This window comes from Podarcis liolepis (genome assembly GCF_965112155.1).
Source record: "Podarcis liolepis genome assembly, chromosome: 10".
Taxonomy (NCBI): domain Eukaryota; kingdom Metazoa; phylum Chordata; class Lepidosauria; order Squamata; family Lacertidae; genus Podarcis; species Podarcis liolepis.
Genome location: NC_139562.1, coordinates 45,218,069 through 45,240,469, shown reverse-complemented (window position 1 = coordinate 45,240,469; position 22,401 = coordinate 45,218,069). Strand labels below are relative to the sequence as shown.

Here is a 22,401-nt window from a genome sequence, read left to right as displayed (position 1 = left end):
GACAAAAACTCCTACCAGGCTCCCTGGGCAACTAGGGTGACCAACCAAGGTCCATAGCAAGGTCAAGAGCACAAACCTAGCCTAAAGGGCGGGCGGGCAGGTGATCCGACATCTTCCAGGAAGCAGAATGAGGCGCGGAGGCTACCGCGGCCACTTAAATGCGGCTAAACCCCACCCCCAGGCCAACCCTATTGGCTGGCCCACTGCAGGGAGGGGCAGCAGCTAGGGAGATGATGCTGGGGGCCAAACGCACCCCCCTGCTGACGGGGGAACATTTCCCACTCACAACACCTCCCCTCTGGGAAGAGGAGAGGCTTGGCCACAACCAAGCACTTTTCGTTTTGTTTGATACTCTCCACATTCCTCAGAAGGACATTTTACAAACATCTCTATATCTCAGTGAAAGGTGTGGAAGAAATCTCCCCATTCTTGTTCCAAGCCAGGGTCATGGTGGATGGGAATCAGACTCACCATGAACTATAAGATTGCTGTTTTGTAAACCTTTCCATTCTTCAGTGTTTGCCGTATCCTCATCCTTAGCTCAAAGGAAGAGGTTAGCATGAATCACACATTTGGGCAGGTCATCAGGGCTGGGCTAAATTTGCCTCCTCCCAAAACTGAGTTTGGGTCCTGGCCAAATATCAGCAACTTTAGTTAACCAGATTCATCACACACACCCCTGTTATTTATTTCTTTTTAAACGATCATTTGCCACTAGTTTCAAAGACTAGATTAATGGTTTCAGCAGTTTGATTTCTGTTTAATTGAACATATTTTAAACAATAATTTTTATATGTTCGGTGAGTCTTTTCTGAATTACAATCAGGGATTAAATAATTGCAAATTCCTGTATGAAATTGCCTGATTCACATCTTGACAAATGTGCAGATAAGAATTTAGATAACCACTGGATTTTGTACTCTTTGAATTTGTAAAAAGTTATCAGTCATTTAAAAGTCTCGAAGTGTGCATGTAAGTAGCGGCAGCAAGACATGAACACCTACAGTCAATTAAAAGTTGATTTTATTCCAGAAAAAACATGCCACTTGTCCGGAGCTCTCTGCCCCCGTGACTTATGGCTACCCTGATGATGACTCAACTAAATCCTCAACGTTGTTCCTCTTCCTCCGGAAACAACACATGAAAACGAATCTCTGCCGTCACTTCTGTGATGTAAATTTCCCCTTTTCTTGTACCCTTCCCCTCCTGCGTTCTTGCACACTGAGAGGCTTGGAAACTGGCTCAGACAAGCTATTGTCTGATAACTCCTGTGTTTCTCTGGGCTATGAAGTCCCCCCTGTACTTCCCTATGGTCATCCCCTAACAATTCTCCCTTCATGCCCTGGGCTGCTGTCCAAGTCTGGCAGCTGCTGTTGCTCACTTGCTGGCTCCAGCCTGACAATGTAGCTATTTTTAGAGAAAATACTAATTTGAATATTATGGCATGGATTTTGAGAGGTACCTTTCACAATTAGTGTGGAAATAAAACAGAATTATGGGTAAAAGCATGCAAAAGTGAAATCTCCAGTTATAAAAGGGTTATTTCTAATTAAGGATCTGACGTACACAAATATACAACTTGATTTTTATTTTAAAACACATAAAAAGCGATTTTTTTAATCATAAAAATCTAACATTAAAAAATAATAATGAAAGTTCCATCACTTCTTTATAAACAGTGCTGTTGAATGTTAAAATGCTGTGGGCTAATCTGGGAAAGAATAAACCCATTTTAGCTTTAAAAATCTTTCTACGGTGCTAATAATTCTGAAACAGCACAGCAAGACAGCATTGCATTGTCATCAAGTTCAGTTCTTTCCAATTCCCTGAGTCTTGAGAAGAATCCGCTGTGGTGATCTAAATACAACATTTAAAACTCAATATGGCTAACAGTGATCACGTGTACAAACCTGAAAATTATCATGACAGAGAAACACAACTGTGATTTAAATACAACTAGGGCCAAACTAGGCATTATTCTATTCACACAATTAGCAATGCTATGAATCATTTTAAAAAGTAAGTTGCAGGTGTGGAAGCCCCGATCCGGACTGGGACATTGGTTTGGGGCAGCACAGCTTTAACTCTTTGTCCCCAATGACAGTCCCAATCCACGTGAGAGGACTGTTTAAAATTTACTTTCAAAGAACCACTAGTTGAATGGGTGGCAACAAGTCTTTGTCTGGCTCATAGACTGCCAATAACCTTTCCTTTTGTGAAATGTTGAAGAACGCTTCGGTTCAGATACTGCTCATGGGCTTCATTACCTGGAGTATTATGGACTGAGATTTAGCTTCGTCTTTATGATAAAACTGCTAACAGGTGAAGGGGAGTGACACTGGAATGTATATTGAGGACAGAACCAAAGTAACAGGATGCTGTGGTGTCGGGTCTTGAGAGTAACTTTTGTGGTTGTCTCTTACTTGGTACTCTCATAATGAAAACTGACTCAGGTTGGTATTGCCAAGGCAGCCACAGGAGCTACATTGATTCCTGCTGGAACCTGCACAGACATGACCAAGTCAAAAATTATGTTAGGTCCATAATAGCTTTGGGTAAATGCCAAGACTGCATTGGAGCATAAAGATCAGTGCTGATGAATCTGACACGAGGAATCTGAATTATTTATATGAATATGCTGGGTGGGATTAAAGGATTTTGGGGCTCAGTGAGTGCCAGAAGAGATGAAGAAATGCTGAGGTCAGGAATCAATGAAGGTTGCTGGCAACCTACACCTGGGTTCATCCTTCATGTTATTTACTCTTACTTCACTGGGAATACTTGACAATCTCCTCTTTGTGATGGATGATGAAGATGAACACATTGTAGCATGGCAACACTTCTCTGCTATAATGCCATTTGAACAAGACTGACACTGCTCTAGCTAAAAACATTTGTGACCAAATGAGGTAGAGCTCAAATCTAAGACAGGTTGTGCATTCCCAGAACCCATGCCAGCAGGAACCTTGCCTGTGACCTCTAGATGTTGCTGGACTCTAAGCTCTCTTCAGTCCCAGCCAGTGCGGCCAATGACCAGAGTGGAGCTGTCATGCAAAAACTCCCAAAGGATCACAGGTCATCTATCCCTGTCCTATCCAAGATAAAGGGATGTGAATAGCCAGCATTTCCTATATGGGACCCTTTTACCAAAGTGGTAAGTGCAAACAACCAGAATTCAGCCTCAAATAATTTCCGCAAATTGGTATTAAAATACCAAAACAATTCAGGAGTATAGCTGAACACAATCACATTTTGCCCCAGAAGTTCTCCTTTCTCCTCTGCGCTCGTTCTAGAACCTGAGATGCCAGTGAACTAGAAGCAGCAGATCGAGCAGATAGCTGGGACAATCGGTCATCATCATCTGTAAACATAACAAAGGGGGGGGGGAACCAATCAGATCCATGGTAACAAGATAAGCAAAATATGCTTAGGGGCTTGCTAAAATGGACATTGTCCTCTTTAGGAGCTGTAAGGTTAACACAAACTTACCAACAAACATGTATTTATTTTCTACACTGGGGAATTAGGAGTATATATGGATAGTGAAGCCAGATTTAGATTGGTTTTTAAAATTATGACACAAGGCACACCTTCAAAGCTTCCTGAACTGTATGGTACTTTAAAAAAAACAACACAATTGTACTTTTTAAGAGCAACCTATTAATATTGAAACTAGAGGTGCTGTATTTTATTTCTGAAAGGACCAAACACATAAATGAACACATGTGATTCCAAAGTATGCTTTCTTGTACTGGTGCAAACTCAGTCCAATTGAAATACCATTTTACTTTCATTGACAGTTAACATGGGCCACACTTTTGACCATACTGCGTGGGGTGAACTTAGCTGTAAGAAGATACAGATGTAGCAACAGCACACACAAGGGGATTGAAGCTACAGAAAACTCTACGGTGGAAAATATTGCTTGCACCCCAGTTCCAGGAAATCAAAGCATGAGCCAAGAGGCATGCCACAACATCTTCTTCAACACTGCAAAGAATTCTGAGGTACACTCTTGATTCATGCATCGCTTCCAATGTGCACTCTGAGTAGCCTCTGGCTACCATGTAACTTATGCGCTGCACATAAGGAGAGCAAAGCAATCCTGCTGCATGGAGCATGAACTGATAGTTGGACATACTTACCCATGAACCATACATTGCTCAAATCCACACAAAATTAAGAGTTTCTACCAAGTCACTATTTTTGTAATACAACATCGTCAAGAGTTTTGCCTGCCATAATCGCAAGAGACCAAACTGGAAAGCTGTTGAAAGAGCAGCTGCCTGGTTTGTCTTTGTATGCTAGTTTTGTGGTACTAAGTTTCTGAAAGCGCTTGCCTGCGGAATGTTCAAAAACACTGTATGCAAGAAAAATTACAGACTACCTCCATCACTATAGTTCCTTTCCTGAAACTACCATTAAAGAGGTGCCAAGACTCAGCACCTAAGCATTGCACAGTAAATGCGTGCATTTATAATTAGATAAAATTTCAGATACTAGTTTTTCTGCTGCTAATCATTTGTTTTCAGTAGCAGAGCAACTGTTTGGCAACGATCTGTCATCTCAAGAAGAGTGATGAGACGGCAGGGCATTGCTGAAGACCTGGTTGACTTTAGAGGCTTTCTGTAAACATTTAAAGTTGCTTTGCTGAGCAATCTGCACAGCCCACACACTTTTCAGTCTTAGCTATTACTGAAAGCTGCTAAAAGAGCCAAGTATCAGGTGGACCTTACTCAGAAGGTGCAACAGTTTCTATGATATTTGCATATGCAGCCATTAATCTGAGCAAGTACTTCCAAGCATCTCCCGTCTCAATCTGTGCAATGGGGCATTGCAAGCTAAACAATTCCTCTTTAATGGCAAGTGTTAGGGATGATTCACACATTAATTCAGAGGTGCAAAAACCAATGAACACAGATTTTTTCCGCCTCGGGGTTGTTGTTTTTTTGTGTGTGTGCAAGTCATGACCCTACCTCAAAAGCTGCCAAGCTACAGAGGTGGAAAGAAAACTGTGAGTATTTCTTTTTATGTGGTTGCGCGGGCCATTTCTCACCAACAGTTCCCCATTTGAAACCTATGTAGCATCGTTATTTTGTAGAGGTTTCACTGTCTCAGAAATAATTGTGTGATTTAGCCTGTGGTCTCCTCTATTTATCCACTTTTTGTTTGCCTGGGATTGATATATAATGAACCTTAAGAAATTCAGTGGAGACCTGAATGACCCTACTCTCTCCTTGTCCTAGGCCCTAGATGGTAATTAGCATTATAATTCCAGTCAAACACTCCCTTAATCTTATTTGCAGTTCAAATCTAAAAGGTGCATTTAGGGAGGTCATAGAGTTTGAAAATATTTGATCAAATATGTGCTTTGTCGTCCCAAGAGAACAATGCAATGAAGAAGAATGGTAAGAGGCAAAACAGAAACCAAATCTAAGATGCTATGCACAGACAAGGGATGGTAAGCCTGCTAAGGGACTACTACAGGTAGCAGACATGGTGTTAAGTTTTGTAGTCTTCAAGTTCCAATGGAGTTAATAAATCAGGGCATACTAAAATTCTTTCCCCACGTACTTATGATCTTGAAATGGTATAGCTACAGAGGTCTACACAACAGCTTTATTCAGATTTAACACTTAATTGTGGTGAATACTGAATACTGTGCATTGAAACATGCCAACTTCAAACCATACTTTATGAAGCTGGCTTGTTTCTACTGACCATGATTAAGGTTAACCACAATTCAGGGTCTGCATGGCATGTTTTTGACCTCCTCCACCATGGCTTGAGGAGAGAGTGCACAAAGCCAAGGCTCACTCAGGACTGCTCTTGTAGCATTCAACCACAGCTAACACTACATCCAAACATAATCAGTGGGATGACATACAGTGGAACCTTGGTTGTTGAACGCTTCGGAAGTCGAATGTTTCAGCTTTCGAACGCCAACAACCCAGAAGTGAATTCTTCCGTTTTCAAACGTGCCTCAGAAGTCAAACAGCTTCTGAGGCGTGTTTCTCCAATTTTTCAATGGATTTTGCCTACCAGCAATTGCACGTCAGTTGTTGAACATTTCGGAAGTCGAATGGTCTTCTGGAACAGATTATGTTCAACAACCAAGGTTCCACTGAACTAAAATCAAGCCATGGGATTCTATATTCGTCACAAACAGAACAGTTCACTGCATAACACATGCATATACATTCTCATATTCATACACGTGTGTGTGTGTGTGAGAGAGAGAGAGAGAGAGAGAGAGAGGGAGGTTATATATTTATACACACTTTTAAAGTTTCCATTAGCATGAATTAGTATGAAATATCTATTTTTACAACAGCTTTCATAGTTCCTACGGGGGGGGAAGGAGGGGAAACTGAAATACTGTACAGAATTATGTGTTGTTATTATTAATGACTACATTAATAATAAATGCCTAAAAATTATTAACGGCTCTAGTTATATTTAACATGGATAAAAGAGGAGAAATACCTTCATCATTATAGTTTCTCTCCTGAAGTGGTAATTGCATCCAGCTCCTTTTAGGGCTTGCAACACCGCCTAAAAAGAAACAGCACACAACATTGCATTTCTCCAGTCCACAAATACTTTACCTCCTCATGGGAAAGCCAATATACTATATTTTTCCGTGTATAAGACGACGCTTTCTGCTAAAAAAAACAGGCACAAATTGGGTGTCGTCTTATACATGGATCGTGAATGCAGAGGGGGAACGTGCGATTAACGCCAGCAGCAGGCAAGAGATTAGCAGCAGCGATTGGGCGGATGATTGGTGGCTGTGGCAAGGCCTGCTGGTGACTGGCTGTGGCTGCAGCAACTGGGCAGGCAACTGGTGGCTGTTGAGAGGCGGGCAAGCGATGGCGGCTGCGGCAAGCGGGTGGGTGGGCTGTTGGTGGCGGCGAGCAGGCAGACAATTGGCGGCTGTGGAGAGGTATGCAATCAGAAGTGGCTGTGGCAAGTGATTGGCAGTGGCAGGCAGGCAGGTGAGCAGTTGGTGGAAGTGACCTCCCCATCCCCCCAAAAAGCTAAACAACTTAATTTCGTAATTTTGGGTTTAAAAAAATAGGGGTCGTCTTATACATGGGGGCGTCTTATACACAGAAAAATACAGCACTAATGTACAGTCAACGTTCTTCAACAATGTTGGTCAACAAAGCATTCCCCCAAAATATTAACTCCGTCAGATTAGTGTTGAGATGTAAAGAAAAATATTGTACATAGAATCATAGACATATGGCGTTGGTAGGGGTTATGTAGTCCAACTGTATTCTCTCAGTGTGAACTGTTTGAAAAGAAAGCTGCTACAACAGTCTACTCATAATCTATCTTCATCCATGATTTGTCACTGCCTCCATTTCAATCCTATTTGTTTTAGTTAGCAGGTATCCCTGTAGCTACCCTTCCAACATCTCTTGAAGACTCTTTTTTTACGCCAACGGGCCTATTTGGTTGTCTCAAAAGTTTTTCAAGATGACCCAGTCATTTTTATGATTATTTTGCATTGTTTTATTGTATTTGTATAGGTCGAGGTGGTGCAAATCGAGTGGTTAGTGTGCATAACAGCCAGCCATCATCTGGATTCATCAGACTTCATGGAGAATATGCACATAAATCTGTGCATGAAGAATCAACTGTACACATTTCCAAGTAAATATACATAATCTCCAACAGGCCTTGGGGAATGTGGGTCTCTCAACCAAATCTTTTACACTTCCCGCGCAATATGCACATTCTCCACTTAGCATAAATAGTCTTCAAGAAACATGCCTTTTTCTTTCTGTCTCTAGTTCAGAAGTGTGACATCTGCACCCCCTCAGACTGCTTCTGGGCCACTGCCTAATCCTTTGTGGGCCCCCAACATACCCTCCCACTGATCAGTCAAGCAGAAGAGGAAGGGGCAGACCTCCAGATAAAGATCAACTTTTTTTCTGCAGCTCAGCCTCCTTTCACTTCTCAGCTGTTCCCTAGTCAAATGAGCAGCAAAAGCAGGGATTGCAGGAAGAGCAAAGCTGTAAGCTACCCCTGTTCTTTCCACACTCCTGAATATAATAGCAACCATGGGGTCAATCATCATCAGAACTGCACACGAGGGAAGAGTTAACCAGCTGAGGAAGGGTTACCCAGCAGGGAAAAGAGGGCTGGAACAGAAAGAGCGTGAACTATCTGTGGTCCCACCCCACTGCTGGCAGATCTCCTCCAAGAGAATTCAGGTCCTGCTGGGGAAAAGGATGCATGCTCCTGCTTCCATTGATATAGCCTTTTCAAGGCTCTAGGAACAGATACTGCCAAGTCAGAAACACAGGCTTTATGCGTAATACAAACCCTACCAGGGGGCATCACAGTCTAACAGAACAGTAGGGCCAGGGATGCATTTGCAGCCCCGCTGCTCAAACCAAATGGGGCAAGAGGTGTGAGGGGCCAGGCAAATCCCTGCGCCAGGCTTGAGCCCAAATTGGGTCCAATGCCATCAAGTGGCCTGATGAGTATGCATGACAGCCAGTTGTTATGCACATTAGCCATTCAGCTTGCATTACTCTCAACATATACATTGCTTTAATATTTTCTATCAGTGGATGATATATAAATATGTTGAGAAACATATTTAATAGAAAGTTTCTGCATGCTTAAGGGAGCTGTCTACTTCTGGCTGTTTCAGTTTTTCAGTGTGGGGGTCACATTGCATGGTAATAGGAGACACTTGGGTATTTTTCAATGTACAGATTCACAGAAATGAAGAGTTTCTATTGCTGCTCCTGCCAAGACCCAGAAGCTCTTATTTAAAGCCATTCTACCTATCTAAAAAAGGTGCAAAATTGTGTAGAAAGTAAGCCAACCGTTATGCTGAAACTCAGGATCCCTAAGCATTCCTTGAATGCGGCACGATGGACTCCAATAGGGCAAAGAAGCATCCTTGGCTGATTTTAAGCCAGGAACTTTTGTTGTCTGCCCTGAATATGCTGAAGCTGGAGAGCTTCTTGCACCTGACGATTCTCGGCTGCACCATTGATCTTTCCTCAGAGGCAAAGGATCCACAGTTTTCAGCCCAGCAGTTGGGGAAGGACTCAGTGGCGTATCCTCATCATCCTGAAAAGACAGAGTTGAAAAAAGACCCTGTCACGTTGTGAAAAACTATGCCAATGCTGTTCACAGGAAATGAACAAGACTGTCCTTTTCCACTTACTTAGCTATGTCTGGCTGCAGACATTGAAGTTACTTTAAATGAATGTCACATTTAACTGATCACTTCTGCACACACGAGTCCCTCAAACTAGATTCATGAGTGCATAAATGCAGGTTAATAGCTGTGTATGGAGGAATTTTGGGCCAGTGAAAATAGAGAGGGGAAAGAGCTGAAGGGACTGCTTTCGAGATCATCTAGTTAGTCATTTTTAGAGGGATGCGGGTGGCGCTGTGGGTTAAACCACAGTGCCTAGGACTTGCCGATCAGAAGGTCGGCGGTTCGAATCCCCGCGATGGGGTGAGCTCCCGTTGCTCGGTCCCTGCTCCTGCCAACCTAGCAGTTCGAAAGCACATCAAAGGGCAAGTAGATAAATAGGTACCGCTCCGGCGGGAAGGTAAACGGCGTTTCCGTGTGCCGCTCTGGTTCATCAGAAGCGGCCTAGTCATGCTGGCCACATGACCCAGAAGCTGTACGCTGGCTCCCTTGGCCAATAAAGCGAGATGAGCACCACAACCCCAGAGTCGGTCACGACTGGACCTAATGGTCAGGGGTCCCATTAACTTTACCTTTAGTTAGTCATTTTAGAAATGATCGAAGATTGAATCGCATAAGTGGAGGTAGGAGCCTCATTCCGAGCATCCATCTCCAACCATCAAATGATAGGGATGGTTTACTATGACTTAATTTCACCAGAGGGAGGCACCAGTGGTGAATTAGTTTCAGATAGGCTTGCTTCACTGAGACTGAGTTTGTCCTGTTTAGCACATAAACTTTGGAAACTGCATTCAATAGCATCTAATACAAATCTCAGACCGGCCCATTCCTGCAGATAATGTATCACTGGCACTCATTTTCAAAGGCTGTCAAATGGAAGGCCATTTGCTTTGCATAGCTACAGGCCTATAGCACTGTTAGTCAATGTTTTTTTAGGATCAGGAACAGCGTCATAAGCTGATTTGGGGGCCTCGGGGGCTCCCTCTCAAATAGATCCCCCTCTCTTGAGTTACCAGCCTCCTTCCACATATGAAATTGGTTATAAAAAATGTCCCAGGCAGGTAGACCCTGGGTGATCCAGGAAAGGGTGTAGTAGAGACGGCCGGGAAGCCAGGTACCCCCGACTCCTCTTCCACACCTCAAGCATAGTGGAAAGAAAAGGGTTCTCCAAATCTCAGAGCCTCTGAGGAGGGGCTGATAGGGAGTGCTTTCAGTCTAAACCATGCATTAAAACACTCCATCAGGGGTTAGTGCATGTCTGTGCAATGTTTAGCAATAGGAATACATAGACTGTTATTTCCCCAGTTACTTCCATGACATTTGTCTGATAAAACTATAACTGCTTCACAGTCTTCAACAGATAACACTAGATAATTTGTCATTTTTATTCAGTAGACGTGAAAACAAAGAAAGTGAAAACAAATGGTAATTCTAAGCAAATTTTAAGCAAAACGTACCACCCTGTTAGATTTTCTTTTCAAGTCTTCCCTTGAGATTTGACTTGCCAGGGCATGCTTTTCTGAAGACCCCTGCCTCACATGCAGCGAGGATGAAGGCTTCACTTTTGGAGGAGATACTAAAACAGCACCTCCTACAGGAATAAAAGAACACACTATTGTTACTGCTGAATTTCCAGAAATAAATTGCTTTGTGTTCTTTTTATATTTAAGGGGTGTGGGTGGGTGGGTCTATATGTCTCTGTCTTTATACTGTATCTATATCTATGAATCATTAAATTGTTACCAGCAGCTGGTGTTGTAAGGTCATGATGTGTTCTTCGGGCTCCACCAAGTGCCCTTAGCTGTGGAGTAGGAAGCCTGCCACCCTCTTGTGAGGATACCAAAGAAGACTCTGCCATATCACCTGGAGAATTCATGTTTTCTTCCCTGAAAAATATGACAAAACATACAAATATACACATGGTAAAAAGTGTATTCTCTAATTTATTGGTGGCCATAATTAATAAATTGAAGAATCTTATTTTGTTTGCTCTCCCAGGGAAAGTTCTACATATTTTATAGGCCATGAGCAAGAGAGAATGAAAACCACAAGAGAGCCTTCAAAATATACCATTATATCTTCATTTCTGTGGGTTTGGTTGGTTCCCACAAATATTCTAGGTAGACCGCTTAGGAATTTTACACATTCGGTCCAATAGACAGAATCATTCTTTTTATCCAATCTAAATTATTAATGGCTGTCTTACACCCATTATTCATTGGCCTCACAGATTTCCAAAAAGCCTCCTCCCTTTCACCATTATGGCCCCCATAGTGTTATCTTTAATGCAACTTCGACCCCCAGTAATACTGGTTTTCTACCTGGTTTTCCTGTTCTTCTCTATCTTAAGAATGTGTCCTGTCTTAGTATCACTACAAAACAGTCATTATGCTCCTAGTTATATTTGCACACCAAAACTGGTCTGGGACCGTAATAAATTTCATTTCATATTTGTGCACCAGCAAATGAAGTTGGATCTACCTTGTCAACTTTTCCCATTTGTGATCTTTATCAATATCAAAGAGTGAGCACATACTTTTTTAAAAAAAATGATGCTTTCATATTTAATATGCTTTGAAGAATGTCATCAGCTGTATCTCTAAACCATTATCTCATGATTCTCATGTTACCAAGTCATGTGTTGTCAGCCATTTTCCAGCTGCTTCCCATAAGGAGGAAAAAAACTAACATGGAAAGTAACTTTCAGCATGGTTTTTAGAGCAATTCCCAATTTGCAATATGAGTAAAATAATCCATGTGTGTATGGCAGCAGGAGGTTAATCATCCTTTCTTGATACAACTTCAAAACATGGTATGGCATTACATGAACAAGCCTTGTACTCATGAGCTCCCACCACAACATCCCCTGGCATACTATGCTTAATTAGCTCATCACTGCATCCAAACAGGAAAACCATGGTTTATTGCAAGTCGTGCAATTCAGGATTAGCAACAAGTGGCAACCAACAGTTTCTGAATGAAATGTCTCCTGTGGCTAATTAGTAAGAACAAAAAAAAAAACCCCAGTTCAAACTGAAATAGTAATTTCTAACCTCATTCATGTACACCGATTTGATTTCTCCATTACCTAGTGAAACTGTCATTGCCCTACTTACAATTACATTGCGTGTAATTGTCATAACTGAATGACGTTGGTTTGAAACATAATTTTAGATGCTTACACTTGCTGGGCGTCTGTATTGGCATCCTTATCGTTTTCTTCCAGTTCTTCGATCTCTTCCGGTTCCGGCTTACGTTTCACCCCCTCTTCTTCCTCTAATGCTGGTGACTGATTTTCCAGTTGCTCATCATTGCCTGGTTTGTCCCAAACCAAACGCTGTTTGACTGGAACAGTGGCAGCGTCTGACATGCCTAATTTCCCAGTGTTGTTCAGCTGGAACTGTTTTGGCAATTCAGGATGTGGCAAGAGCTTTCTCTCACGGACCCTGTATAAAGAGGAAGAAAGCAGTGCAGTGAATTCAGGATGTTCCCTTATGTATTCAGAAATATACTGATCAGACTCAAACATATGATTAAAAGCAAAACTATCCTATAAACTCTGATAAGTTTTATACTTCATACCAACATACACATAGTTCAGCTTGTAGGGAATCCACTAGGGTTTTAAACTTGTAAACTAAAGCCTTTGCAGCCAGTATTCAAAAAAATTGCATAACCAGTTTTGTAAGATCAAAGGTGCTCTGGGTGGCTTCAGGTCACACGAAAAACGCTTGAAACTGAGATAACTTTCAAGGCAAGTTTGCAAAATGGCACTGAGGATTATTGGTTAAATAAAAAAGCCAAAAGCTCATCGGACATGCCTCAGCCTAAAGTAACTCTTTGAATTCCAACTCCTGTATATATACTGTAATGCAGAATTTTAAACTTAGATATAGAAGAGTCGGATATGACTGCTGCTTCCTACTAAACCTCCTACTGAATAGGGCCAGAAGGGCAGTCTTCCCCAACCTGGTGCCTTTTCAGATGTTCTCAGCTAGAATTCCCATAATACCTGAATATTAACCATGCTGGATTGGGTTAATAGGAGCTGACACCCAACAACAAAAACTGAAGGGCACTATAGGAGCACTCAGTTACTGGATTCATTTCCCCTCTTACCCCCATGTAGCATGTTCTTGTGTGGAAGCACAGATGTGCTGCCTGCAAAAAACGGTCTTCACACACATACTTCCAATATGATCTAGAGATGCTGAGCGCTTGAAATCAATTTTACATAGGCTACAGTCACGTATCATATTTTCATGGAAGTATTTGTCATTAAAATCAAAGGGTTCTACTTCTGAATAAATATGTTTAAGGTTGTGCTGCTAATAAAATAGCTATGAAATAAACCCCACTGAACTTGATTTCACTTCTTGGTTTAAAAAGTTTTCTGCCACAAAAATATATATTAATACGCACACACAAACATTCATATGTTTCATTACTAACATTGTGGAGATGAAAAAAGGGAGAATTTCATGCCAAGAATGGCCATTTTAGCACGCTTTTTCTAGAGCCGTCCTAAATGAATTCAAGATCACTGCATGAAGCGATATGATTGGAATATTAGAGGCTGTAACCACAAATTGCACTCATTTAGTGAAATGAATATTCCATTTCTTAAACTATCGTATTCCGGGTCGGCTTATTCCACACAGAATCCCTTACCCTGCAAGATCTAGAGCTCTGACATTGTTGCTAATGATTTCTTCAGCACTGGAATTCGAGGACAAATCCCAAAGCCTGTTGTTATCTGACAGAATCTGATTTAAATGGTCTCTGGAAAAGTGGGTTCCCTGGACCCTTCGCCTGTAGGCCTCTGCTTTCTCCCGAAGTTCTTTCACCTGGGTATGAAGATTTCACAAAGTTGGATTTTTTTATTGTGGTCTGTAAGATTTGTTTAAAACTATTAATTCATTTAATAGTCACAACTGACAGCACAGAGCAGCGTGTCACAGAATACATGTACATGACCAGCGGCAGCACCAACAAGGAGCAGCATATGTAAGAGTGCAGATACAGTTTTTAAAGTAAGCAAGAGCTACAAGCGGCCAAGCCCAAGCACAGCTGTTAAATAAATTATGCAGCAAGCACAAAAAGCCTACCAGCTATACATTTGCTTAATGCCACATTGTATTTCATTTTGAAGGTTCAGAAATGTTATAATTGCTCCAAGCAGGAAGAACTTAGATGCAACCAACCTCCATATACCACATGGTATTTAGGGTGTTTTGAGAACCCTAAAGAAAGTAACACAGAAATAAAATAGCATTTATTTACTTATTTGATTATGTTACAGTAAATGAGATTCAATCTCACATGAAAAACGATCCCTTTCCATCTGTTGGGATTGTGGTGTTATCCTGCCTCCTACAGTTCACTTTACAAAGAATGTGATCTACTCTCCTTATGACTTGTTTTGAATGGCATTCTTAATAAACATCCCTATTTAAAACTATGCGTTATCAGTAACCAATCTGACACTTGCAGGATTAAATATTTGCACATGTATTTCATGTAGTTAATGTTAGCCATGAATATACAGAACTATACAGAGCCCTAATTTTTACTGGTGTATCATAATTTCTGCAACAACACCTCTACAATATCAAAGCATTCAAATTGTTAGCATTATGTTAATAGTTAGAACAGTACAAACATAAGGTCTTATGTTTTATGAGAGAAAACCCACTGATATTAACGGCTAACTTAGGTCTATTAATTATTATGGGTCTACTCCAAGTAGAATTTAGTTGGCTACAACCCATAGCTTTTACTTCCAGGCACTGTGCAGTCATGTTTATTATTATAAACCACTTCACAAAATCCAAGGAACGGAAAATCTTAGTATATTAACATATTCACCAAGCTAAGCAAGCTTTAAAATGCTTTTACAATTACCTTTATATATTTCAGGGAATAGGATTGCTGGTATTTGCAGCACAATCTGACTAGATAGCAAAGATCAATGAGAAAGTCACTCTGTGCTTAAATTAACACACACTGAGATCTCCAAATATCAAAAAATTTGAGAGCTTTCTGACATCTGTCTGTAAAGTTTCAGTACCCTTTTACTAAACACAGATTTGGGAATTTGCTATTTTAAAGATCCATTTTTCTGCATGCAAAATTTGATTGAAAAGCAAAAAACTAGCAGAAGAGATGCATGCATGGTCAGAGCAACTGGGCACCTTGGGAGGAGATGGGAATGGATATAGAGAATGCCTGTGGTGAATTATGAAGAAACACAAAGAACACCTCAGTTTCACTATCCCAGCAGGTCATAGGCTCCGGAAATCCCTACTGTGATTATGAATTGCCCTGTATTAATATTTCAGAAGTCTAATTTGAGGTGAATTTATGCCAAAAGTAAACATACACTTTACAAAACACATAAGCAATTGCCTTCAGGCAACAGCTCCCTTGGAAAGGCTTTATAACTATACTTTCACACTGTCACTCAGCAATTTGCAAAGAGTCTCTTTGGGGCCTGAAGACCGGTGTTAGAGGGTGGAGAAAATTAAACAATGAAGCCCCACCTGAACTATTCATCTAAAGCAATACTGTACCACTTTAAACAAAAGGACACTATACCTGGAGAGTGCAAAATGATAGTCAGGAACCTATGTATCCAAGCAAGTCACTGTGCAAGCAAAACAACTTCCATGAGTGCAACAGGATTCCCCTTTCTCTCCTCCCCCACCCACCCCAAATATGCTGTGGGGTCACTCCCAAGCCTCTCGAGCAGTTTTGGGAGTAGGGCAGGGGATGCATGGGGAGAGGAGAGGGAGGGGAAGTTCCACTGAACTTGTGGAAGCAGCTTCCCTTGCGAAATGATTTAGTTGGATTCAGCCCTAAACCACTGCCACAGGTAATGAAGAACCCCACCTCACTGATGCTGTTGCATAACTTCTCCTGGAGAAATTCAGTGAAATGGTTCCCACCACCACCAATTTCTCTGCTTACAAATAAGATGGAAATACTCAAAGTGATGACTGACCTGATCAGGTTTGTTTCCCCTGATACGTAACCAGGCTCCATCTTTGTACATATACTGTGCTGGAGACAAGAAATTTGATCTGTATTCTGTGTTCATTTTCCTGGGAAAAGCAAGTTCACAGGGTGGGGAGAGAGATTTATTATTTTGCAATTATCTGATAAACTTTGTCATTGCTTCCTGCCCCCCTTTAAATCTTTCATCCTAATACTAAAGAGAGAAAATGTTGTATGATATAGGTCCAGGCAAAACACTGGGAAATAAACATTACCTGTAGGAGAAGTGAGCTATTAGCAGCAATTCATTTGTAAAAAGAGGCACACTCTATCTCAAGTCCACCTTGAAGATATGGGGTGATTGGCTTCGATCAGCATAACAAAAACCACTCAGCACATTCTAAGATGCACTGCTTTTTTATTACAGTGGTACCTCGGGTTAAGTACTTAATTCGTTCCGGAGGTCCGTACTTAACCTGAAACTGTTCTTAACCTGAAGCACCACTTTAGCTAATGGGCCTCCTGCTGCTGCCACGCCGCCAGAGCCCAATTTCTGTTCTTATCCTGAAGCAAAGTTCTTAACCTGCAGCGCTATTTCTGGGTTAGCGGAGTGTGTAACCTGAAGCGTATGTAACCCAAGGTACCACTGTATATTGTTTCATGTATTGAATAGAGGTTCCTAGGATGAGCTTTTGTTACTTCTGGCTTAGTTCAGCCATGACCAAGATGGTTCAAGGCATAGTCAGCCACTAATGTCCTCTGTGCATCTGCAAATCTCTCACTTAGTTTAGATAGAGCTATTGCACTGCACCCTATTAAAATTATGATATCCTATTTAGCCACAATTTGGAGATAAATCTTTAGCTTCCTCCTACAAGATGCTAGATTAAATAAATTGGACAAAAGATTCCTGCACTGCAGGGATTTTGACTAGATGACCCTCATGATCCCTTCCAACTCCACAATTCTGATTTTAAAAGGTGCCACAAGACGCTGCACCAGACTAATGTGGCTCCCCCTCTAAAACTGTCATGTGATACTTACTTAATATTTCTATGTAAGCCAAGTAACCTATGTTTTTGTTTTTGTTGTTTCAGCTTTGTTTCCGATTTGCTTAGCTTTGATTGATCTTCTGCAGTCTTCAAAAATGTTTCCTTTTCCTTTTTCTGAAGCAAAAATTTCAGAAACACATTATTAATTTTTCCAGAGGCCTCTACAAACTACATTTCTATCAGACATTATCTTAAGTCTGGACACTTCTCAATGTACCAGCAGTTTCGGGAAAATTTGAAATGTGAAAATGTTCAGATATCTTTAATTGAGGAATAATGTTTAGTTGACATATTTTATAAACAGTAGTATCTCTCCGGGGTTTCAGATGGGGATATTTCCCAGCGTGACTTGAAGACGCCAGAGATTGGACCTGGGACCATCAACACGCAAAGCAGTTGCTTTTACTACTGAACTCTGGCCCATTACCATATGGGAAGCATCAAAATGAAATGAAATAAGAAGTAATATCAACCCCAGTGTTTTGTTTTGTTTTGTTTTAATGAAGTTCAGTTTTAGAGACTTACTTTTTTAAAAAAATATTTTTTTACTATGGAATTAAATTTAAAAATACAAGCAGCAAAAAGGAAGAACACACATAACAATACATGATAACTAATTAGGAAGAAAGTGAAAGTCACTTTAGGATATCATGGGTAAACCTTTCGAATAATTAGAAGAATACAGCCTAAGGGGGGGCTTATTAGGAGACTCTGCATGTGTAAGTTGTGCAGCCAAAACACAGGGGGGGGGGACAGTATGTATTTGTACTTTACTGGAGCATGATTAGAAGCTTGAACAGCTTCCACACAGTAGATAAATGAAAATCATAGTGCCATTACATCCTTCTTAACATTGGGGTCCCATGCTTCTTGTACTCACTCAGTAACTTTGCACAGAAACATGGCATCCCAAATGTTATCAATCCACTGCTAAAGGTTCGATGAAAAGATAAAATGCAACACTTTATAATTAAAAAATCCTCATAATTACTTTTTTTAGAAACACTTCTTTCCCCATATAATCAGAGTCACCAGCTGAGAATCTAATGTGATCCTGATAATCTTCATATATACAAAGTATTAACTTCAAAAGTTATTTGAAATCATTTAAAATTACTTAAATATGAATCTGCAATACCTTTTCTCCATACGAAATTTCTACAGGTTCAGATACAGGACATTCTTTCTCCTCCAAACTGCATCTCTGTTTCCGTTCTTTCACAGGGGGTGAAGCTTTGAAACTCCTTTCATATTCAGTTTCAGGAATAATGACAGGAGACTTATATGGAGGGATGGATTTACTTGAACTGTGAATAAACTTTGGTTCAGAAAAGATGTTAATTTGTTGATTTCTAAAGCTAAATTAACAGTGCAATCCTAACCACCATTACTCAGAAGCAAGTTCCACTGAGTTAAAGAGGGCTTATATCCAGGTAAGGGGACTAGGACTGCAGCCTAGATCTTGCACTGAAACCAGTGAGATTTAATAGTGCTTAAGTCTCCTAGATCACTCAACAAGGTTATAATGAATTGAGAGGTCTATACTTCTCAGTTATTATGTCACTGATCCAGCTAAGTGAACACAAGTCATGCTCCCCAATGATAACTGCTTATCTGTGGTTTTCTACCTAGTAAAATACTGTACATAAGAATGGTGCTGCAATAAAACTGCTAGCACATTTGCAAAGATAAGCAGGGTCCAGCATGGTTTCAAACTTGATGGGGGATTACTTGTTGAGATTCCTGCATTGCAAAGGGTGAACTAGATGACTCTTGGGGTTCCTTCCAACTCTACAATTCTATGATTCTATAAAACAGATTCCTCATATACTACTCATGTAACATTTTATGCACCATGCTTTGGTGTATCAAGGCAGCAATCCTATGCAGGTTTAACTGGGAGCAAGCTCAACTGAATACAGTGGAACTTATTTCCAAATACACCTGAATATAATTGCAATGAAAGTACGTCAATATTAATTTATGTAAACCTAACTCCTATACAAACCTAAGTTTGGAGAAATCCCCAGTGAATTCAGTGAGGCTTACATTTAAGAAAACTTCCTGGTACAGGATGATACTTTACAATAAGAACCCTACTTTTTATATGCTTGAAAGTTACCTGGTCTGCTGCAAGCACTGGAGATATCTTTTGAGGAGTTTTCCAAATAAATTGCCGTTGATACTCAGAGCTTCTAGGGAAGCTACTTGACCATGGAATATTCAGGCCTGCTTTCCTCTGCAAAACTCTGTTAAACTGTCAACAAGTATTGGCAGTGAACTTGGGGAAAATATAACTTCCTTTCCTCTAACAGTATTTGAACCTTAAATGAACTGTTTAAAATTAGTGTAAATATTTTCTTGGATAAAGCTGATGAAGGCAATGTCATACCATCATATTGTATAAACATCTCTGAAACATATACATTTCAAAGACAAATCTTGCTTCCATTCATATCAATGACAAAATGTGCTTCAACAGTACCATAACCAAACCCCTTAATGTGTTATAATTATGACAGACCTACAATTTTTAAAAGAGCAATTTTTAAACATTTCGCACAGAAATTCACTTCAACTGCTGCTCTTGTGTCTTAGCTTCTGCTTCCAACATCAAAGCAAAAAGAAATTTCAGTAGTCTCACCTCACCGTCTTTTTCTCCCAATTCCTTTTTGGTAGGTAGTGGTTTTTTGTTTATATGCCCTATTGTTTTGGGTGGTGACACCTTGCTTTCTGCAAGAGCTACAGTTGATTCAGATCTAGAACTTGCAGGGCTGGAATGCACCTTTTCAGGAAGCCTGGGTGCATCAGGTGTTTTAATATTTTCCTGATTTACATCATCTTTGCTGTCTTTTGTGCCCAACTCCAATGGCCGGTGGGTTTCATATTCTGATGACGTATCTTTCTCCGAATTATTGTCCCCAATCCATTCAAAGGACTTTGAAATCTGTGTGTTGTGATAAGGCACTCTTCTCTTAGAAATGAAACTGGGTTCCCTTGCAATTCCTGCAAAACAGGAAATGTCAAATCTGTGCATTTTGAAAATCCTACACAGATATCCACTTCTCAAAGCATTATATTATTTCTAGCAGCAGTTAGAAAAAGGAGAGATAGGGGAATGAAAATGGATGTCATAAATAAGTGCTAGTTTTATTTAGAAGATCCTGAAAAAACACCTATGTGATTTTTTGTAGTGGTTGAAACCATATGGCACATAACTGGTGGTGACAGGATCAAAGCCAAAAGTAAGCAGGGCATCCATTTCCCTCCCTCTGCTACGCACTTCCGACCCCCCCCCTTGCTACCCACATAAAACTGGGCTCAAGGCAACAGGTTGCCCAGCCTTGCAATGCATAAAGAGGTGCATCCAACCATGTCTCCCTGCTACAGAAGGTATCATCATTTATGTCCATTCTCCCATAGTCACTGAATTTAAACATGCAACTTTGTGTCCATATTTTCTGGAAAAAAGTTTTTTTGTGTTGTTGTTGTTTTTGTTGTTCTCTTCTTAGAAAATAATACTGCTGTCATGCAGGATGTCGGGGGGGGGGTAATTTATCTCTATACTATGGTAAACTTTATAAAATTAACACACACAAAGTAGTAATTATACAGCCATAGAAGGACAGAAGGCCTAATTTGGCTTACCGAGCTCATCCGATCGAAGTCCAGCCCATCGGCATTTTTGCTCAGGTGCAGAGCTACAAAGCCTAGACTGAGCTGATTTCCTCCATTTGAAGTTCCTCTTGTACTCACTCAATCCCTACAGGAAGACAAAAACGTGGAAACCAGTGATTTGATGTCGTACTATTTCAACAGCTTCCATCGAACCTAACTCTACTGCAAAGATTCCTGTGAGTACACTTGCATGCACTCTCTTTATAAGATTGTTTTCTTGAGGGACAGGACATATTGGGGGTCATCTGCATGGGAGTTTAATACATATCCAAACCTATTTGTGTCCCACGTTGTTGTTGGGGGTTTTTTTGCAAGCTCTGCAACCTTTAAGTTTTAAGCATCGCATCACCGGCATGAAACCCCCAGGTAAAAGTTTCTGTATCAACGAACCCACCTCCACGCCAGGCAGAAATGAATTTCCACCGGGCACACAACTACTGAAGATGCCAGAGCCGTGAATGCGAGATGAGCGGCGGCCCTAAAGGCTTTCCACGCCAACCCAGCCCGGCTGGTGCCCACATAATAACCCATTCAGAGCTCCAGTGGGAGCAGACTCACTCCCACCCCTGCGCTCACTCGGGGGGGGGCACCCCTCCTGCATGCTCCAACCCCAGGCTGGGGTTAGGGCAGGTATAGGGCTTTGAGTGACAGCCAGGAGCAGCAGCAGCAGGAGGAGGAGGAGCCAGGTTGCCCGGCTGCAGAATGCAACCCCACGGGGGCCACAAACGGCCCTTAAAACTGACGGGAGGGCACAATAGGGACGGAAGCCCTTGGGGGCAAACGGATAAAAGCCCCCGATAGACGAAAAGGTGGCGGCCACAGGAGCAGCCGCGTCTCACCTTCCAGCGCACAGGCATGGCTTTAAAACCGAGCAGAGGACGGAGCTGGGCGGCTGAGGCGCTCCGGGACGGTTACGGGGCGGGGTGATAACGGGGGTAGAGGGAGGACGCGGCCGCTTGTAAACACGGCCGTCGCCTTGACGAAGCGCCGCGGCCTGGCCCACCAGGCCCGCTCGGCGCCTGCGCGGGGAGCCGACCAATCACAGCGCCCGGCTTGGCTTGCCTCCATCATCTCCCCGCTTGAAGATGCTCTCGGAGGGATGGTCTCTGCTGCGCCTGGTCCTGCTGCTGCTGCCTCCGCGCACGAAGAAGGACCAAAGTTTCCCCGAGAGAGGAAGCGGGCGCTGGCGTCTCCGCACGCAGTTGGGCTTCAGCCCGTGCATCTTGGCAAGAGAGGGGAGGAGTAGTTGCTGCTCTTCTTCCTTGCTCGGGCAATATGCTTGGAAAACCCCTCTGCGCTTCTTGCCGGGGTGGGGTGGAGTGGGGGGTGTTGTGTAACTATCGTATCTAGAGAGGATGCATTTTGTAACTAGATCGGTTTTGGAGTCCGGACATTTGTCTCCTTCCTTTCCATCTTCTCCTCTGATGGAAATCGAGCTGAAAAGAGCTTGCGGGTGAAAGATGGCAGAATTAAAGACAAAATCCT

The 22,401-nt window shown here is 41.7% G+C and overlaps 1 protein-coding gene and 1 long non-coding RNA gene across 4 annotated transcripts; one reads left to right on the top strand and one right to left on the bottom strand.

Annotated features, from left to right (window-relative positions):
* Positions 1-1,573: 1,573 nt before the first annotated feature.
* On the bottom strand, positions 1,574-22,028 carry MDM1 (Mdm1 nuclear protein). 3 transcript variants are annotated; one of them, XM_083463458.1, is made up of 15 exons: positions 21,756-21,938; positions 20,887-21,001; positions 19,883-20,244; positions 19,361-19,495; positions 18,377-18,556; positions 17,231-17,352; positions 16,194-16,293; positions 14,395-14,433; positions 13,862-14,037; positions 12,373-12,636; positions 10,934-11,076; positions 10,648-10,781; positions 8,850-9,099; positions 6,487-6,555; positions 1,574-3,361 (listed from the first exon to the last, which is right to left on the bottom strand). In XM_083463458.1, the coding sequence occupies exons 1-15, from the start codon at positions 21,771-21,773 to the stop codon at positions 3,246-3,248; spliced, it is 2,223 nt and encodes a 740-aa protein (XP_083319584.1). In that variant the 5' UTR covers positions 21,774-21,938; the 3' UTR covers positions 1,574-3,245. The 3 variants fall into 3 exon arrangements, with proteins under 3 accessions (XP_083319584.1, XP_083319586.1, XP_083319585.1); XM_083463460.1 differs by having other exon boundaries at positions 8,997-9,099; XM_083463459.1 differs by lacking the exon at positions 14,395-14,433 and having other exon boundaries at positions 21,756-22,028.
* LOC310687979 lies at positions 6,562-8,806 on the top strand. The gene is made up of 2 exons (XR_014516705.1): positions 6,562-7,194; positions 8,002-8,806. It is a non-coding gene; the product is annotated as an uncharacterized lncRNA (long non-coding RNA).
* Positions 22,029-22,401: the final 373 nt, after the last annotated feature.

Bases quoted from the DNA above. Each gene is read 5' to 3' on its own strand.
- MDM1 (XM_083463458.1), bottom strand. The intron at 12,637-13,861 runs GTAAGGGATTCT...CTCTTTATACAG, and splicing joins AGAGCTCTAGATCTTGCAGG to GGTCCGTGAGAGAAAGCTCT. The intron at 10,782-10,933 runs GTAACAATTTAA...TTATTCCTGTAG, and splicing joins CCTTACAACACCAGCTGCTG to GAGGTGCTGTTTTAGTATCT.